Below are 19,516 nucleotides of genomic sequence, written 5' to 3'. Positions count from 1 at the left end.
ACTACTTCCACATGCTGCACAGATCACTGAGCTCTCATCACTAGTTTTTTGGGCTTTCAGTCTCACTGTGTAGAGTAGGAAAAGGAGGATCAGAAGCAATAGGTGGCTTGCCTAAAGTCACATCACTGGCAGAGTTGTACTAGGAGCCATCTGGTTGAGTCCAAAGGTCATGTCCTTGTCACTGGCTCTGGCCACCTGGCTTACTTCTCAAAGAACCAAACGGAGGGAGATGGTTTTGACATCCACAGCCCTGACATCGAAATATAACATCTTTATAAGAATTACATTGCATGCTCTTCCTCTGCTGAGGACCAGACAAATGATAATCGGTGTGATTTAACATGCCAGGCAACTGAACTGGACACTTTGCATGCATTGTATCTCACTTATCTCTTACATCAGCCCTAGGTTATTCCCTTCATACAGATAACTGCTACACAGCTCAGAGTCCATGGTGGAGTGAGGATTCGAACCCATGAACACTGACACAGATGTCTATTCTTTTAACCCTTAGACACTCTACCTCCCCTCACCGGAATGACCCTGACCACTGAGATACTGTGTTTGTTTGTGTTCCCACTGGCAGATTAGGACTCAGGCTCGGGGTTGCTATAACTGATGTAGTGAAGGGAGCTTTATGCTCTAGGACAAACAGAATGATTTTGAAGCTCTTGCCCAGGGCAGCAACCTGATGAAAGCGTTCAGGCGCTCGTGGACAGTCGTGAGCCATGTTCCTATCATGACTCTCACTTAAGAGCACTGCATCTTCAGTCAGGCCAGGACCACATCCTGCTCTGTCATTTGCCAGCCTTTGCATGTAACAACTCCCTTAGCAAAGAAATGGGGATAATCCTAGGTCATTTTTCAGAGGACTGATGTGAGGATTAAGTAAGATGATGATAAAGCTGACAATTACTGAGCGTTGTCTGTACTAGCACGTTATACTGGCCATCTCGTTAAATCAGTATGGTAGTCCTATGAGACAGGCCCTGTGGTTATCCCTATTTGTTTAGGAGAGGGAGCTGAGGCACAGAGAGCTTAATCAACTAGCTCAGGTCACACAGCTAGCAAGTAGCAGAGCAAGGATTCCAAGTCAGGCAGTGTAGCTCTAGAGCCAGTGTCCATGCCAGTCTTTCCCGAGTAGAACACCCAGCACAGTACCCGGCACTGAGCAACCACCCACTTGCTGCCAGCTCTTTACAAGGTAAGTGGAATATCCAGAGAGAGCTAGGATTCCTACCACATTACAGAAGTGGAGAGGAGAGCACATGGAGGGTGACAAACCAGAGCTCCCTCCCAGAAAGTTGTGTTGCTAACCTTGCCCTCCCCTGCTTAGAGCCTCGCCATGCTGAAGGACGGCTTCCTCATCGACAGAGGGTCCCACTCTGACCTGTGGTCCAGCAGCAGCTCTCTGGAAAGTTCAGGTTTCTCACTGCCGAAACAGTACCTGGACGTGAGCTCCCAGACAGACATCTCGGGAAGTGTGAGTAGACGTTGTACCCAGGAGGCTGCCGTAGTGGGCAGCCGCCTTCTCATTTCTCACCTTGGGAGGTGACTGGTATCTCTCTGTGGGCCTGCCTGCTAACGTGGCCTCCTGGAGCTCCATTCTCTTGCAGACCTCTTGGCCCCAGGATGACATGAGATGATGGTGTGGGGGGAAAGCCGACGCTGTGGGGGGAAAGCCTCGGTCTTGAGTGTTGCCTAGCCATGCGTTTGCGTCTCTAGATGCTGCACAGAAAGCATGTGTGAAGGACCAGTGGCTCTCTCTGGTTTCCTTCCTACAGATTTGCAACACCATTCTGTTTTTCTTTCACCAGCTGTGAAGCAGATGATACTTTCCTTCTGTTCATCCTGAAACAATACATGCAGCTTTCAGACAGCTCTCTTCAAAAGCTCAGTCTGGGCACCGTAGTGAATAGTGTGAGCACCATCCAGATTTATTTCATGAAAGCTTTAGAGCAGGACTGACCCATAGCCATCTGGAATGTTTGGAGAACTTTTGTTTTCCTAGAGCAGGTGACATTGAGCAAAGTCGCCTCCCAGCCTCCATGGCTAAATGCTATTCCTATCTGATTCTTCATATAGCTGTGTCCCCACTTGTGAAGAGAAGCTATATCCATATCTGCTTGGGTGAACCTTGTAGCTTCTTGCCACTCTTGACAGAAAGACATGGCAAATGGGCTGTCCCTTCCGTCTCCAGACCACCCATGTGTCCAGCTACAAGCCATCTGTAGGCCTCCCTGAAGGTTCTAGGACCTTCTCCTCGCTCACTCAGTGTTTCAGTCCTGGCTGCAGCCTCCCTGGGTTTTCAGTTGAGCCCCTCCCCAACACCCCCAGGATGCCTTTCTTGTATATTGGCTGTCCCTGTTTCCTCCTGACCAGCTGTCCTCCATGCTGCTGGGGCTTGAATGGGCTCTAAGCCATTCGGGGCTGCAAGATGATATTCTGGGCTCTCAGCTTCTCTTCTAGAAGTGATAGATGTCTGAATGTCTGAATTTGAGGGTCTTCCCACAGCCTGCAGGAAGTGTCTTTGCCTGACTAGCTTCCCTGCTATCACACAGCCAGCTTGGTAATTGGGGGCTATTCTTAGCTACTTCCCACGCAAGCTGTCAAGTCTCTCGTGAGCTCTTGAAATCCAACTCAGCACCGGCCACAATGGCCATATAATTCCCCACTTTGTTCTTTCCCCCAGTTTGGCGCAAGCAGCAACAATCAGTTGGCAGAGAAGGTCAGATTGCGCCTTCGATATGAAGAAGCTAAGAGAAGGTAATTAGGGGCTGGGGGCGGGATGGTTCCAACAATGATAATTGCCATTGCAGAGTGCCTGCCTGCCCCATGCCTGGCTTTTCACACACCTCATCTTTAATCATCAAAGATTATGAAGATAACTATTATGACACATATATTTTAACCTTCTCTGAACTCAGGAAATGACTGAGCCAGGGACACTTCACTAGATAAAAAGTAGAAGCTGTGTTTTGCACCCAAATCTGTTAAACCTCAGAGCCTAGTTATCTTTCCACTTGCTGAGCTCAGTTTCTCTAATCAGGGTTTTCCAATGATCCTGTGAGTAGTCTGGTTTGAAGGAGCACTTCTGAGGTTTTAGCAATAGGAGAAAAACCTCTGGATACTGAACACTTGGGTGTCTCCTGCCCAACTGGGAGCAAGCTGTGCTTATAAACTGTAGATCCCAGTGACTAGATATTTTGTGGCTTCACAGTCTCCTAAGCAGTTGGGTTCCACTGCCACAAATAAAATTAAAACAATAATCAAACCTGATGTTTTTAGAGCATCTGTTATGGGCCAGGTGTTGTATTAAAGCATTTGTATGTGTATCATCTCATTTAACTTTAAAAGCAACCTTATAGCACATCTTATATGATTTCCATGTTAGAGAAGAGAAAGGTAAAATATGAGATGTCTCATGACTTTTCAAGATGATGGAGTCAGAATTTGAATTCTGGACAATCTGGCTCCAAGTCTGTGAGCTTCCTATGCACAGGGCCAGCCTTACTGGGTAAGAACCCACAGAGCATAATGGTGAATGAAGCTAGGAATATCGCATCCATTCCTCCTTAGGTTACACTGCCTGGCCCATGGCATTCTAAGCCAGGCCATGTAGGGTGTGGCAGTGCCTAGTTCTGCCCCTCTGCCAACTCTGTGTGAGCAGCAAAACCCTTTGCAGCAATGACAGAAATCCTATAGAAAGTAGAAGAAATAAAAAAGGGAATTTGTCAGCTTATTGAATTCCAAAGTCCTAGGATAAACCAGCTTCAGACACAGCTGGATCCAGGGATTCAAATCAGGTTACATAAACTCAGTTTCTCTTCTTTTCTCTACCCTGCTTGCCTTTGTGTTGACAGACTTTCCTTTCAAAATGTAAAGGTGACCCCCAGCAATTCTAGAGTTATATACTATCAGGTTAGCAACCCCAGCAGCAGGAGGACCTACCTATCCCAACAGATTTAACAGGTTTAAGGCTTGAGGCTCCCTGGCTTTTCCTAGTGATCCAATTATTGTTGCAGTGTTGGAGGAATTAGAATTTTCTGAAGGTCCGGGCATGGGTCATGTGCCCAACTCTGGGAAGGGGATTGAGGTCAGCTTTGTGGGAACCAAAAGACTTAAGTATTGGAAGAGTGATATCCCAAAGAAAACTTGGGAGTGTTGTTAACAGAAGGAGGAGAAATTGGATACTGGTCAGGTAGAAAAAAAACACTGTGCATTATTTCAGCTCCCCCTAGAGGCCCAGCAAAACAACAAGACTTCTGCATTTGGACAGCCACGTGTCCCCTCTGAAGGGGGACCACTCTGAACCCTGGATATATTCCAGTCTGCAATGATGCCTATATTAGAAGATCCATTCTGGAGAGACTGAAGAATTGAAATCTTCCCTCTGGGGTTGAACCATTAAGCTTCCCATCACAGAGCTTCCTGGCTCATCTGCCATAATCCAGCTTTGAGCCTCACTCTTCACCCAGAGGTAGTTTAAGTGTCAAGGATAGAGCAGCCGCTGAATGGAAAACAGGCTGCAGGACTCCAGGTAGGAGGGCAGGTAGCTGTAATGAAAGGTCTGTGTGCCATGTTTTGTCACATGTGCATTTCTGCAGAGTGAGTCTAGTAGTTTCATCAGCTTCGCCAAAGGTGGCCTGAAGGTTAAGGAACACTGGGAAAGCACCACTAGAAAGTACATGTAAGCATCGATCAAGCCTTCAGTGTACTGTGCACAATGGAGCCCCCGCCAGACCTGTCCACGCCACTCCATCTTCAGAGTGGTGGAAGCTACCAATTTATCCCAGATTACTCTCTTTGTGAATGCGGAATTTAAATTAATCAACTCTAAGAATCCCTCTGATACATTTGGCTGGGCAATAACCAAACCTAGATGTGTTTGTCTGCATGGGATTTTTACTGCACAGTGTGGAGATTTTGACCCTAATGATGTTTTTATAAAATAACGGTTGGGCCACATATCTGCAGATAAGATTGAGCTGGGAGTCCAGAGACCTGGGCTCTCAACATGTATTGGCCACATTTATGACTTGCAGTCTTAGGTGAACCATATCCTATTTCTAGACATCTGTCCAACAGACTCACTGCCATTTCTTACCACCCTTTAGGGATCAGGTGAGGCTAGGATGTGATAGCTGAAAGCCCTTTTTGCAAAGGCTGAATCCTAAAGGGTCACGTCATGATTCCTTTGGATATTTGTAGCAATAATCTTAGTTATATTGTGAATCTTTCTTGGATCCAAAGGTAATTATACCTAATCTGTATGGGCACTTGGCAATGTATAAAGAGCTCTTTATGATAAGTTTTCAGTCAGTTCTCATAACCCACCTTGCATGTTCCACCTCACAGGTGAGGGTACTGCATCTCAAAAAAGTTAAGGGATTGAGCTCCCACCTCCATCCTTTTAACATTTAATAAGTGCCTACAGTGTACCAGGCAGTGTACTAGAAGCTTATGATACCAAAATGATTTCTTAAGAATGGTCCTTTTATAGGGGCACCTGGGTGGCCCAGTTGGTTAAGCGTCCAACTTCAGCTCAGGTCATGATTCCATGATTTGTGAGTTCGAACCCTACATCTGGCTCTATGCTACAGCTCAGAGCCTGGAGCCTGCTTCTGATTCCATATGTCCCTCTCTCTCTTACCCTCCCCTGCTCATGCTTGCTCGCTTGCTCTCTCTCTCTCTTTCTCTGTCTCTCAAAAATAAAAATAAACATTTAAAAAAAAAAAAAAAGAATGGTCCTTCTGTCAAGGCCAAAGCCAAGACTTTGGCTCAAGGCCTCTGACCCCAAATCCACAGTTGGTTATACCACACTGTGCTGCCACCATTCTCTGGGCTAGGAACATACAGTTATCAATTTCAGGGTTTGCTGTCTGTCATTGTAGTGGGTCCATGACTGCCATTGGTTGGGCACGAGTTATGTGCCAGACACTCTGAGCACATTATTGCTCATTTTCAGAACAAGTCTTGGGGAGTTTACCCAATGTTATATTCTGTATATATATATACAGAAACATTCATTTGAGTGCTTACTATGTGCCAAATACCGTGCTTTGAGAGTTCATGGAATATGTCTAAAAACCTTCTACCACAACCCCATGACAAAGGAGCCTTTGTTGTTCCTTCCAGAGAGATGAAGTGACTTGCCCAAGGTCACATAGCTGGCGGTAGGAGGTTATTGCCTGGTGATGAATCCAGCTCTCTGTTCTACCAGCCTTAATATCCCTGAGGGCAAGGACATTGCTTTGTTTACATCCCGTTCCCACCCCTGCAGAGCCTACTCGCTGTTGGCACACGGTAGGCACCATTTGTGTTTGTTAGATGAAAATATGTTCCTTGAGATGGCCTGCTGGTCCAAGGGAAGACAGTCATTGCCAAAGATTGCTCTGAGGATGTCATGGCTCCTGGTACCTCATAACGTTGGAAACACAGTCTGTTACCCTGCTCCCACAGTGCCGCTGGGCACACCTGTCATGCTCCCCTCTCCACCCACAGGATCGCCAACCTGAAGATCCAGCTGGCCAAGCTTGACAGTGAGGCCTGGCCCGGAGTGCTAGACTCCGAAAGGGACCGGCTGATCCTCATCAATGAGAAGGAGGAGCTGCTGAAGGAGATGCGCTTCATCAGCCCCCGAAAGTGGACCCAGGGAGAGGTGGAGCAGCTGGAGATGGCCCGGAAGCGGCTGGAGAAGGACCTGCAGGCAGCCCGGGACACCCAGAGCAAGGCGCTGACAGAGAGGTGGGGCTGGGCTGGGGCCAGAAGGGGCCTGGGACCCACCCTCCTGGGTCTATCTTCCACGGAAGCAGGAGGGGCAAGAGGGACCACCTGGGGCGTAAGGGCTCCTCTCTAAGAGCACTCGGTGTAGAAATCTTGCAACTTGCTAAAGTAGCAAACTGGGGGAAATGATTCACCACCCGGAATACCAGATACCTAGGAGTTTACACAGGGAATCGCAGCACCAAAAAGTCTGCTCGGGTGCAAGTTTTCAGAAATTATCTTCTGACTAACGTAAGCCACACAACCCTATATAATGTAGAGTAGTCATTTGCCAACTCGGTGACAGTGACTCACATGACAGGGACAAAATAGAGCATGTATACTCTTACTATGTGTGATAGCCCTCTGATATTTTCTGTCTTGCATTCCTTCACATGACGACATGACCCGCTAAATTGATTTCACCTCATGCTAAGGGGTTGCAGTTTGTACTTTGAAAAACACTAATTTCGATGCGGGTGCAGAATGAAATACTGATAGGAGCCAAACAGGCAATACAAATGCTGGAGGCCCACCTGCTGATAGATTGGGTCCCACTGGAGTGCACAGAACCCCCTTGTCCCTCGTGGGTGCCAACTCCCACCTCTGGCTGGTGGGAATTCAGGCCTTAGGCTGCCAGAGGTCCCCATATTTCAAGAAAAGAATTGTCTGTATTTTTAACTATTGACAACTAATTTAATAACTTTAAGTAATATTGTGAAGGCTAAATCACCTTCATCTGTGGGCTTGGTTTAACCCAAAAGCTACTGGTTTATGTTCTCTGGATAACAGACTTGATTTCCTTCACTGTCTCCCCAGCCTCCACACCCACATGTACAGAACACAACCCTGTGTTCAGGACAGGCCCTGCAGTCCTCAGCTTCTTATTCATTCTTTCATTCTGTCCGTCAGGCTATTGTTTATTCATTTATTTGAGAAATGGGCTTTTTTGGTACATATTTTCCATGCAAGGCAGTTTGGAGGATTCAGAAATTAATAAGTCACAATCCCTGCCCCAGTGTCTTTAAAATCTATTCTAGTTACTTTCACTTTTTTAGGCAGCAGACTTTAGTGAGCAAGGTACCTACCCTTAAGGAGCTTAGAAGCAAAGGTAGTGATTTTCACATACGTGTGTGTGTTTGTGTATGTGCGCGCACATGCGCATTTGTGTTTGGGGGCGAGAATGAGCAAGGAAATTCCTCTTTTCCAGTGAAATCAGAGGCAGAAGCCCAGTTTATAAAGAAGGTAAACTTGCCTCCAGCCCAGTGGAAGCAGGCCAGGAATCCTAGGGGCCTGGATGTGCGCTCTCTGCATCTCCCCTTCGGGAGCCTTCTGAGCTCTCTAGCACCCAGCTGACATCCGACTCCAGCACCTGAATAAACCCCCCTTGCACATGGTAGGGTGCCCGAGGGGTCACGTTGACCAGCCTCTGCCTGGCCTCTTGTAAGCACAGCAGAGTCCATTTATCCTTAAGCCCTTTCTCAGAATGGCTACCAGGGAAGTGTTTCTATCCTCCCCTGGAAGGGATGGCTGATGGGGTGACCCACCACCAGACAAGTGGAGGAGGAGTAGGACAGGGCTTCCATAATTGGTGTTTTGCAGCCCTTGAAGTACCTGCTAGAAATCGTCAGCAGCAAGACTCTGTCCTGCTCTCCCTGGGGCTGCATACTTTGGGCAGAAGGCTTGTGTCTATATACCCTCGTACCTCCAGTGTTAGTTGAATAAATGGTTAGCCGGCCTACGCACACCCTTCCCAGGCTTCTGCATGTATCTTCTGGCCTCTTCTAACAGTCCCCTGGGTCCCTCACTTATTCCCAGACCCTACAGCTTCCATGGGGAACCTTTCACTGTTGATGATGCTCACTGCCAGCAGCTGAAGAGAACACATTTCATGGCAGCCTTACTCCTTGTTGGATCAAAAAAGAAACCCATCCCACTGCTGACCCTGAGCAAGTCATTGACCAATATGGACTTCAGTTGCCTGATAGGGAAAAAAACTATAACTACGTATTGAATACCTATATAGTCTGAAGGCAGGCAGTTGGATCAGATTGTGATTTGAGGCTCTTCCCTGCTATAATAATTTTGGTTTCTTAAAAGTAGGATTGGAGGTTATCTTAGAGACTCGTATGCTACAGGCAAAAGCCGCCACTATGTGCTAGACCCAGTATCCTGTATCATCTCATTTAAATCTCTCAGCAACCCTGAGACTATTCTCTATTTTATAGGTGAGGAAACCGAGGCTCAGTCAACACCACCACATGGCAGAGCTGAGATTAGAACCCAGGCTTGCTGGCTCTGGGGCCCATGCTTGCTGAGGCCACTGCCCAGTCAAAAGGGCTTTTATTATTGTCTCAGCCCTGTCTTTCAAAGGTCCGATTGCCACTGAGAACGGCAAGTTTACACAGCCAGTCCAGGGAAGCCAGAATCCCCACTCCACAGCAGTGGCTGAGCCAGGCAGCCCAGAGGTCCCAGAGATACGTGCAGAGGGAAGCTGCGGGGGGGCATGTGGGCAGGAAGAGGAGAGAGCCTCAGGAGCGGTAGGGACAGTGCTGATGGCTCTGATCATCCTCCAGAGGAGAGCGGAGAAAACCAACCCAGCAATCTCTTGTCTGTGTCTACAGCTCTTTGCTTCTAGTCCCGTGTTTTTCTGTATGTGTTCATCCCCCGGACTCTGCTGTTCTCTGTCTAGGTCTCTTTCTGTCTTTTGTTTCTTATGTTCCTCTCTCTTCTCTCTCGTTGTCTCCTCCTCCCAGCCTCCAACTGAGTGTATGATGCTCCTCACCCTCACACATCAGCCTCTCCACTCAAGGGGCCTTTGAGATGGACAGGAATAGACATACCCAGGAAGGAACCACAGACCTGCCAAACCTCAATCACAGATCAGTCACAGTCAGACATCCCTGCACCCCATGCCCCCCCTCCCTTTCCGTGGGCCCTCACCACCACTTCTGAGAGCTGCTGTGCAGTCACAAAGGGTGCTTGTTAGAGTGTGGACTCCCTGGACTCCTCCCCAGGGACCAATTCCCCAGGCCTGAGATGTAGCCCAAGCTCTTGCATTTTTAACCAGCACCCCAGGTACTGAGCCACAGCTCGTGGGGATTCCAGCTCCACCTTCTGGATCCTCTTCCTACTTCCACGCTTGATGCGTCTGTGGCTTCCCAGCATGTGCCAGGCATCACACACAAATGCCATATGTCCTACTAAGCCCAACGCCTCTACTAGGAGGCCTCGGCACCTGCATGTTGCTGCTGGCAGCTACGCCCCTGTGCACAGGAAGTTGAGGCCACCCGATTCCCAGTCCCCTTGGCATCCTAGCTGGGCTCCAGTGTGACCTGCATTTACTGCCAGAACACGTCTCTATGACCTTTCTCCCAGAAAACAGGAAAATGCAGGTAGAAATGGTGAGCCCCAGCTGTTCCTTGAGCCTACAACATCACAGCCTGAAGGGCTTGCTCTTATGGAGAGTCAGGAGATCCCACAGTCTTGTCCATTCCATTGAGAGTCGAGGATTTTATTCATTATGGGCTCCATCTGCCGGTCTGCTGCCTGCCCCACCAGCCCCAAGCAGGACTCTGGAAGAGCAGCACCAGGGATTGAGCTGGTCAAGGACCATGTCGAGTCCCTCACCATCTTGTTCAGTTGTCTAGAGCAAGCTCTGGTCTTCATTGCAGAGCCTGTGTTGGTGGAGGGATGGCATGATTAGGTTTTCCCATGAGAATGAACTCTTTTTCCCAGGCCATAGGCCGGATTGGCTGTGCTCTGCGAACGGGTCAGTCATTCCTTCTCTAGCAGGGTGGCATAAGGGGATATGAGGCCGACAGTGGAACACATTTGTCTGTGGGAGATACAACGTCCAGCCTCCAACCAGTGCAGCAGCTCATAAACCTTAGTGTGCCTAAAAATCACCTGTGAGTCCTAATGGAGATGCAGATTCCTGAGCCCTGCCCCACACATTCTGAGTCAGTTGATCAAAGTAGGCCCCAAGATTGAGCATTTAATAACCACTCCTTCCTTTCTGCTACAGGAGGTCTGTGGACCACACACTGAGAACCATAAATCTAGCGGATACACGAGGGCAGCCCACATCATGCATTTGCTAGGGCACAGCCTTGCTTGATGGAGCCCCTTCCCTGTCAGATCCTGGGACCTTAGAGTGGGCTCACTCCAGGGGTTAGAGAGAGCCATGCCTGGAGCCAGCACACTGCTTAGAGCCCATCCAAGCTGCCCTCCATGCAGGATCTCAGGAGAGTACCTGAGAGATGGGCCTATATCCAGTGGTTGCTTCTAAATGCAAGGATTTTGCCTCCAGGGAGATAGTTACTGAATTGGGCTTTAGTATCAGATATGAGACTTGCCATGGTGCAGATCTTTGCTCCCAAGTTCCAGGACACTCCACCACACTCCCTGCATCTTCTCTGGGCCTTCTGGGCTCATTCTCTCAGGTTCCTTTGCCAACTGTTGCTGGTCCATTCAACCTTGTTGTGCTGTTTATACTCAGAGCTTAGTCCTGGGCCCTCCCTTTTTTCCCCCCACTATATTTTGCCCTAAGGCAGTACATTTGTTTGTTAGGTCTGCCACACCAAAGTACCACAAAATAGGTGAAATGTATTGTCTCACAGTTCTGGAGCCTGAAGTCCAAGACCAGAGTGCTGCCAGGATTGTTTCTTTGGAGGTTTCTCTCCTTAGCTTGAAGGTGGCCATCCATACATGAACGTCTACCATGACTTCACACGGTCCGCTCTGCATGCATGTCTGTGTCCTAATCTCCTCCTATAAGAACACCAGTCATGTTGGATTAAGACTCATCCATATGACCTCATTTTACCTTAATTCTTTAAAGGCCTTATCTCCAAGTACAGTCACATTTTGAGGTACTAGGTTATTAAGACTTCAGTATATGACTTTGGGGGTAAGGGGACACAATCTGGTCCATAGAAGATGGTCATCTTTTTCATGTGGTCATCATGTGATGGGGGTCCCCCACGTTTACAACAGCCCACCTGTTCAGTGTTCATACGCACACATCCATAAGGGAACTCTTCCCTTCCCCTGGGCTGCTCTGCCCATCACTCTCCCATCCCGACAGAGGCCATCTCAGATCCATTCAGTTGCTAGTGACAGGGCCCTCACAGTCTTCCTCTTAACTCCCTCGGCCTTGCCCCTCATCCAGCCCATGACCTTTCTCTGTCTGCTCCGTCTGAAGCACACCATCATAGCCACCCCAACTCTTGTCCCCGTCTCCCATCCACAGCCTCCTGCCCATTTTCCTCACAGCAGCCATGATGTCTTTAAAATGAAAGAGGTCCCTGCTGTGATTCCCCTCTTGGAATGTTCTTTCCCCTGTGCTTTTCCTGGCCAACTCCTACCCATCCTTCATATTAGCTTAAATTTCTCTACTAGTCAGGAGAGGCCAGCTGCTGCAGGAAACAACCCCCTAAATTTCTATGGCTAAATACAGTAGAAGTTTTCCTGGCTGACAGGCAGCCTTATGTGTGTTTGGTCATTCAGGGACCCAGGCTCTTCAGTCTGTGGCACGAGCTCCTTTAGAGCCCTCCAGGGAGCAGTGGGGAAGATCCACCAACATCTCTTAACCACCTCAGCCTGATGCGCATCCTTTGCTCACCTCCTATTGGCCAGAACCTGGTCCCATGCCCCACCTACCCAGCTGCCAGGGAAGCTATGAAAGGTCCAACTGTGAGCCCAGGGAGCTCAGTACAGCACAGGCTAAGCCACAAAGCCACTTGCTCCAAGAATCCCACCTGCTAGTCTAAATTGGGTCTCTCCTGTGTTCTTTTCCACTATTCCGTACTTTTTATTCCTAAACCTTGACACACAGTATGTTCATTAGATATTCGATATTTGAGTACTTTTTTAATGTGTGTCCTCCCCCACCCTCCCCAGCAGAATGTGAGCTCCATAAGTGCAGAAACAAGTTCTGTTTTGCTTATATCTTTACCCCTAGTGCCAAGTGCCACCAGGTTCTCGTATGAGGTAGGCACTAAGCAAATATTGGTGGGTGAGTAGGGGCCAATGGATGGGAAGGAAGGAGGGAAAAGGAGGAGAAGGGAGGGCTGCTTGGGTGGAATTCTAATTCTACCACTAATCCTCCAGCATTAAATTATTTAACTCTTAAGCGCCTCAATTTCCTCATATGTAAAGTGGTAAAAACCATTTTGCTGTGCAGGGTTCTTATACAAATGAATGAAGGCAGTGTTACCCATTTCCTAGCACAGTGCCTGTTATATAGTAGGTGACGAATATAGCAGTTCCTATAGGATCATATGTGGGGGCCATATCTCCCCCAAAGATCATAGTAAAACACTCCCAGAAAATTCTTGTGTGTTTGTGGATCTGCATGTACATCTTCACACGTATATGCCTGTGATTCTTCGTCTAGGAAGATGGAGGCTGGATTCCCCCTCGTGCTCCCCACTCATGCCTTCTCTTCCTTCAGGTTAAAGTTAAACAGTAAGAGGAACCAGCTGGTGAGAGAACTGGAGGAAGCCACCCGGCAGGTAGCAGCTCTGCATTCCCAGCTGAAAAGGTGAGCAGTGGGCCACAAGTGTGGCCTTGGGGACAGCCAGACACCAGCATCCTGAGGTCGCCCAGGCTCTGCCCTTCCTGGGTCCTCCATGGCTTGAGTGTGGACATTTGGAAACACAGGGGGCAGCTGGTTAGGCTGGTGGACTCGAGGCTGGTGTGGCATGGCCAGGGCAGGGTCCCTCACCTGTCTGCACCATGGTGCCCTCAGCCCTCCTGACAGCACCGAGAAGACCCGCCCCCCCGGTCAGGTGCCATTCACATCTGTAATATCTGCCCATCTGCTTTGCCAACGCAGAGAGAACAGGCCTCAGGCCTGGGCCTCAGTGGGCAACAGCATATCGCTGGAATTTAATATATTTTGTTCCATCAGATATTTTTAATCCTTGCCTTCTATTTGTAAATGATGCTGCTTTTCCAATCCCACTTAGGATGTAAAGTTTCCTTTTAAAATAAATGTGTTGAAGAGTAAAGAGTGAGTTTATTTGAAGAAAAATATCAAGAAATAGGGCTGGATTCATACAAGAAAACGTAGTGTAAAAATGGACTACAGCCAGTGGAGGTTTGGCAAACGGGAAAAAGTGGACTTTTAAGGCCGCTGACTTGGATTGGAATCCCCCTTCTGCCACTTTCTGATCATGTGGCCTTCTCAGGATGCCTTTTTAGTGAAATGGGGGTGCATGGTCTCCCCTGGAGACTGTCAAGAGGGTCCAACAAAATTAAGTGTTCCGAGCAGCCGTAGGGCTTCTCAGAGCCAAGAAGGAGGTTCAGGGTGGCCCATTTCCTTCTGTGTGTCCTCACCCTCTGTTGTCTTCGTGCCCCCAGCCTCTCAAGCAGCATGCAGTCCCTCTCCTCAGGCAGCAGTCCTGGATCCCTCGCATCCAGCCGGGGCTCCCTAGCCGCCTCTAGCCTGGACTCCTCCACCTCAGCCAGCTTCACTGATCTCTACTACGACCCCTTCGAGCAGCTGGACTCGGAGCTGCAGAGCAAGGTGGAGTTTCTGCTCCTGGAGGGGGCCACGGGCTTCCGGCCCTCAGGCTGCATCACCACTATCCATGAGGACGAGGTGGCCAAGACCCAGAAGGCAGAGGGGGGCAGCCGCCTGCAGGCCCTGCGCTCCCTGTCTGGCACCCCGAAGTCCATGACCTCCCTGTCCCCCCGCTCCTCACTCTCTTCTCCGTCCCCGCCCTGCTCCCCTCTCATTGCTGACCCCCTGCTGGCTGGAGACACCTTCCTGAGCCCCCTGGAGTTTGACGACCCGGAGCTGAGTGCCACTCTTTGTGAACTGAGCCTTGGCAGTGGCACCCGGGAGAGGTACCGGCCGGAGGAACCAGGAACGGAGGGCAAACAGTTGGGCCAAGGTACAGAGGGGGACCACGAAGGGGGGGGGGGCAGGGTAGGAACTGCACTCAGGCCTGAGTGCAGACCCCAGTGATAATTAGGGCCATTTACCGACTGCTTTCTATCTGCCCAGGCTTTATGTGTATATCAGTCCATTTATTCATTCAGGAGACATTATTTTTACGTACTCACTACGTTCCAGGTCCCAGGCTAAGGGTTTTTCCATGATGGATCCATTCATTCAATTGATATTAAGCATCTGTTAAAACTAAATGCCAGATCTTGTGCTAATGGCTGTACATGGATTCCTTCATTTATTCAGTCAGCATATGGGCCATGCGCTAGGCACAGGGTGACTCACAAGGACACAGTATGGAAGACTGGCAAGCTCCAGGTCCCTGTCCCCAAGAAGCTTACATGCCATTGAAGGCACAGACATTAACTATACAACCAGACCAGTAAAGGCCCTAGGAGGAAAATAAAATGGGATGTGATGGGGCCTCTCAGGTGGGGGTGGAGCTGCCAGTTCAGACTGGGTTGTGAAGGAAGACGACATTTGGGTGAGCATTTAAATGGTGAGAAGGAGCCAGCTTTGGGAAAAGTAAGAGCAAAATCTCTGAGGCCACAGGTTAGAGGTCACCAGCAAACCAGAGAATCAGGAAGGGCCCAGTCATTTAAGGCCTGGTGGGCCATGGTAAGGAGTTTGGATTTTATCCTAATAGCAGCAAGGACCCATATGACCATTTGAAGCCAGGGAATGACAGGATCTGGCTCCCACTCTGCATGGGGTCAGAAAGAATATTTTGGTATAGATTGAGATTCAGGTAGGAATCTCTAAAACAGAAGATGATGATGGTGACAGTTATGATTTATTAGGAGAAAAATTCTTTAGCAGCCAGCATATATTATAATAGTTACATTTTATTGGGGTATGTTGTGTGACGGGCTGTGTGGTTTACACAGTGAAATAGGTTACTTCTGTTATGCCCATTTCACAGATGAGGAGACAGAGGTTTAGAGAGGTGATATTACTTGCTATGGGTCCCCCAGCCAGCAAGTGGGAAAGAAGGGATTGGAATCTGGGTTTTCCTGACCCCAGAACCCAACCTCTTTATTGTCACACTCCTCTCAGGATGTGAGGCAGCCCTGTGTGTTTATTCCTGGGACACTTCTGGTGCTCACTGGCCCCACCACGCCCATCTGATGTGAAGGTCAGAACTGTGAGCAGGGTGCCCTGGGGCTCCCAGGCTTTCCTGGCCATGATTTATTGAGTATAGGTATACAAGATACGGTCAGGACCACCTGCCCAGAACCCACACTAAGACATGTGCTGGCTTCGTGCTCACAGGGCTCCTGCTCCTGGCTCCTTGTGACGCCAGCTGGAAGAAGCTAGACCCATCTCAGCCATAAGGCTCTGGCCGCTATGCCCAGAATTATCTCTTCGTGTGCAAGGGCTGGTGGGAGCAAGGGCGGGGGGGGGGGGGGGGCGGGGAGGGGGGAGACGAAATTTCCTGGTTAATTAAAGGGTCTGCTGGGTGATTGCCAGCCATTTCCTTAGAAGAGGTGCCGAGAGATCCCTGGGGCTCCCTCATCAGGAAGGGAGTCTTGCTGAGTGCTCTCAAATAAAAATAAAAACAGGCTTCCTACTACAGCAGGTGGCAAACTTCAGAAAATTGTCCCCTGGAGAGGAGCGAGTGCAGGTGGAACCTGTAATGAGGCTTCAGAAGAGCTCTTGACATTCTGTCAAAGGCTGGCAATAAGCCAAGTCAGGGACCCAGCAAGGTGCTGGGAGTGACCCTCCTTGTCTCCCCCAGAGTGTCCTCGGTGCTTGTGGGCCAAGGACCACACATGTCTCAGGATGGCATTCCCTTCATGCCATCTCCAAAAGCCGTCCCTGCAGTGAGCGATGCCAGGCTGAGCTCGACACTAAGCAGGTTATGTGATTAGTGCCGCTGTTCAGTCAGCAGACAAATTAATCTCCTTAAGTGGTTTAGTGAAGGGTGGAGATGCATGGGTCTGAAGGCGGGAGGTCTCCGCTGGCCGCAGCAGGCATGGAACACGGGTTGGGAGAGCTGCACCCAGATGGCCACTTTGCTTCTCCCAGGCTCAATGTCACCATCCCTTTCCCCAGCCTGGCCCATCCCCAGCCTCTTCTCCAGGCTGCCCCAGGGCCTGGCACACAGCAGGCAGTCAGAAGTGCCAGCTGTGAGGTTGAAGGGCCTGAATCTGGTCTTGCCCTCCCACTGCATGGAGCTCAGGAGCCTTCCTATCCATGCTGGTAGCTCTGAGCCTGGCCTGCCACGCCTCCAGCGCTTGTGACTTGAAGAAGGAAGGAATGTGCAGCATGAGCCAAGTGCCTGGTCTGAGCCCTGGGTCGGAGACCTTTGAGGCCCTCCGTCAAGGGGAGGGAGCTGGAGAGCTGAGTTAGGAGTGGAATGGGATAGGCAGAGCAGGAGAGCTCGTGCTGAAATCTTCCCTTTTCTTCTACTTGCCCCTCCCAAGGGTCCAGCAGTTGTTACTTTGCCCCGCCCCGCCCCAGGTGTGTAGGGATTGATCTAGAAGGCATCACCATAGTGCTGGGAATGACCGTTGCAATAAGGATAGTGGTGCTGAATTTTACAGCGTTTTCCTGCACCAGTCTCTGTACTGAGGACTTCCCTATAATGTCTCATTGAGTCCCCCCCAGCAGCCCTACCAGGTAAGTGTTGTTATTCCCGTTTTACAGATAAGGAATCCAAGGGTTCGAGAGGTGAAATCCACGTCCCAGTGTCATGAAGCAGTAAGTGGTGGAGCTGAGATTTGAACCCATGCAGTTTGGCTTCCAAGTCTGGGATGCTAAACACAGAATCATCCGCTACCCCTTCCTTCACCCCAAAGGAAGGCAGGACCTTGCTGTCGAGTTCAGTGGTGGTATTTGGCAGGACTCTCTTGGGGCAGAGGGTAGGTCATAAGTGTGTGTTGCAAAGACAGTGTCCTGGTTTCTGAATCCTGTCTTGCCATCCTTCCTTTCTCCAGCTGTGCATACAGCCCAGGGGTGCAGCCTGAAAGTGGCCTGTGTGTCAGCTGCTGTGTCAGATGAATCCGTGGCCGGGGACAGTGGTGTGTATGAGGCTTCTGTGCAGAGGTGGGTCCCTGAGTCTTGACTGTCTCTGGGAAGTCTGAGTATGCAGAGCCTGGGCCCCCTCAGGTATGTGGGAGGAACCCACAGAAGGGCATGGCCAGGTGACTCAGCCCTGTGTGGTATAGGCTGAAGATGCAGACAGTGCTGCTCCTCCTGGCTGGGGGCACTTCACATTCGCGGGAGTGCCAGTTCCACGATTGCCATTAAGGAGCGTATGGCTGGGGGAGTTCATGCTGGAGGAAGTGCAGCCCCTTCAAGACAGGAATCCCGAGCAGTTGTGGGAAGGCGGAATCTGCAGGGAGTCTGAGCTGACCCAGACTTTCCTCCTTGAGGACCTGACTGTGCCCTCCCAGAGGGAACCCTGTTTCTGGAAGATGACTTTGGCCCCAGGTGACTGCAGGGAAGCCTGACCCTCCTTCTTCCCTGTGTTGCCTCTCAGACCGGGTGCTTCAGAAGCTGCCGCTTTTGACAGTGACGAATCCGAAGCAGTGGGTGCAACCCGGGTTCAGATTGCCCTGAAGTAAGTGACTGGGAGGGCAGGAGCACATGGGTGGTCAGCCGCATCTTCCCAGTTTTGACCTTCATGGCTGCCTAGGGGAGAAAGGCAGAACCAGCAGGACCTGCCGACACTTGTGGCCTCCTAACTAAAGAGGGCCAACCCTTTCCCTCCCTCTCACCTCCACATTTTACCAAAGAGAAGAATGAGGCTTTGAAGACCTTGTTACTTGCCCCAACTCACTGAGCTGGCCAGTGGCAGAGCAAGACCATGACCAAGACCTCCTGTGCCTTGTTTTTTGGGGCCATTGTTGCTGTGGTTTTTTGGCTTACTGTCCCATTGAAGTTTCAGCCATTGGGGGCTGCAGCCCAGATTTGTTGTTCCTGTGTTTTCCCTTGATGCAGGATGGCCACAATATTATTTTTAGTAGAAATTGCCAATATTCAAGTATCAAGAGATTTCACACAGCACAATCCTCTGGCTTCTCCTTAAACATTCAGACTGATAGGGGCACCTGGGTGGCTCAGTCGGTTGAGCATCCCACTCTCGATTTCGGCTTGGGTCATGACGGCACGGTTTCATGGGGTTGAAGCCCCGCGTTGGGCTCTGCGCATTGACTGCGTGGAGCCTGCTGGGGATTCTCCCTCTCTCTCTGGCCCTTCCCCGCTCACACTCTGTCTCTCTCAAAATAAATAAATGTAAAAAAAAAAAAAAAAAGTAAACGGAAATCTAAGCTGACACTTCATTTAAAAAAAAATAAAAATAAGAATTCAGACCGGCAGGTCTGAACCTGCATCCCTACATGGCCCAAAGCACTGGGCCTGTGCTCTCAAGTTCCCCACAGTCCCCCAAGCAGCCAGCAGCCACGTCTGTGATGATTAAGAGAGAGAGAAATGTGTTACTCATACGTGCTCCATATGTCCCTCTCCATTTCAGGTACGATGAGAAGAATAAGCAATTTGCAATATTAATCATCCAGCTCAGTAACCTTTCTGCTCTGTTGCTGCAACAAGACCAGAAAGTGTGAGTATGTGGCTGACAGGGTTTGTATGAGCCTCTCAACCTCTGCGGCCATCCCTGGGGGCACTCTCCTGTCCTTGCCCGCTGCACCATCGGGCCCCGTGCGTATTTCATCTGTGTGGCCATGATGCACAGTGTCAGTACTGTGAATGTGGATGTGGATACAGGCATGATGGCAAACTCGCTGACTGGAACGAGAAGCACTGTAGGCAGCTTCAGTTCCTTCACAA

General features: G+C 49.8%; 1 protein-coding gene across 2 annotated transcripts in view; it reads left to right on the top strand.

Annotated features, from left to right (window-relative positions):
• WWC1 (WW and C2 domain containing 1) overlaps window positions 1-19,516 on the top strand; it is a 154,042-nt gene that overhangs the window by 101,926 nt on the left and 32,600 nt on the right. For both annotated transcript variants that reach the window (XM_042992766.1, XM_042992760.1), the window contains exons 7-14: window positions 1,337-1,483; window positions 2,693-2,766; window positions 6,505-6,747; window positions 13,223-13,312; window positions 14,134-14,669; window positions 17,665-17,773; window positions 18,210-18,290; window positions 19,203-19,289. In XM_042992766.1, coding sequence (XP_042848700.1) covers window positions 1,337-1,483; window positions 2,693-2,766; window positions 6,505-6,747; window positions 13,223-13,312; window positions 14,134-14,669; window positions 17,665-17,773; window positions 18,210-18,290; window positions 19,203-19,289 — 1,367 coding nt within the window. The remainder of the gene's footprint in view (window positions 1-1,336; window positions 1,484-2,692; window positions 2,767-6,504; window positions 6,748-13,222; window positions 13,313-14,133; window positions 14,670-17,664; window positions 17,774-18,209; window positions 18,291-19,202; window positions 19,290-19,516) is intronic.

The sequence above is a fragment of the Panthera tigris genome, chromosome A1, assembly GCF_018350195.1.
Source record: "Panthera tigris isolate Pti1 chromosome A1, P.tigris_Pti1_mat1.1, whole genome shotgun sequence".
Lineage (NCBI taxonomy): Eukaryota > Metazoa > Chordata > Mammalia > Carnivora > Felidae > Panthera > Panthera tigris.
This window is presented reverse-complemented; position numbering and strand designations above follow the sequence as displayed.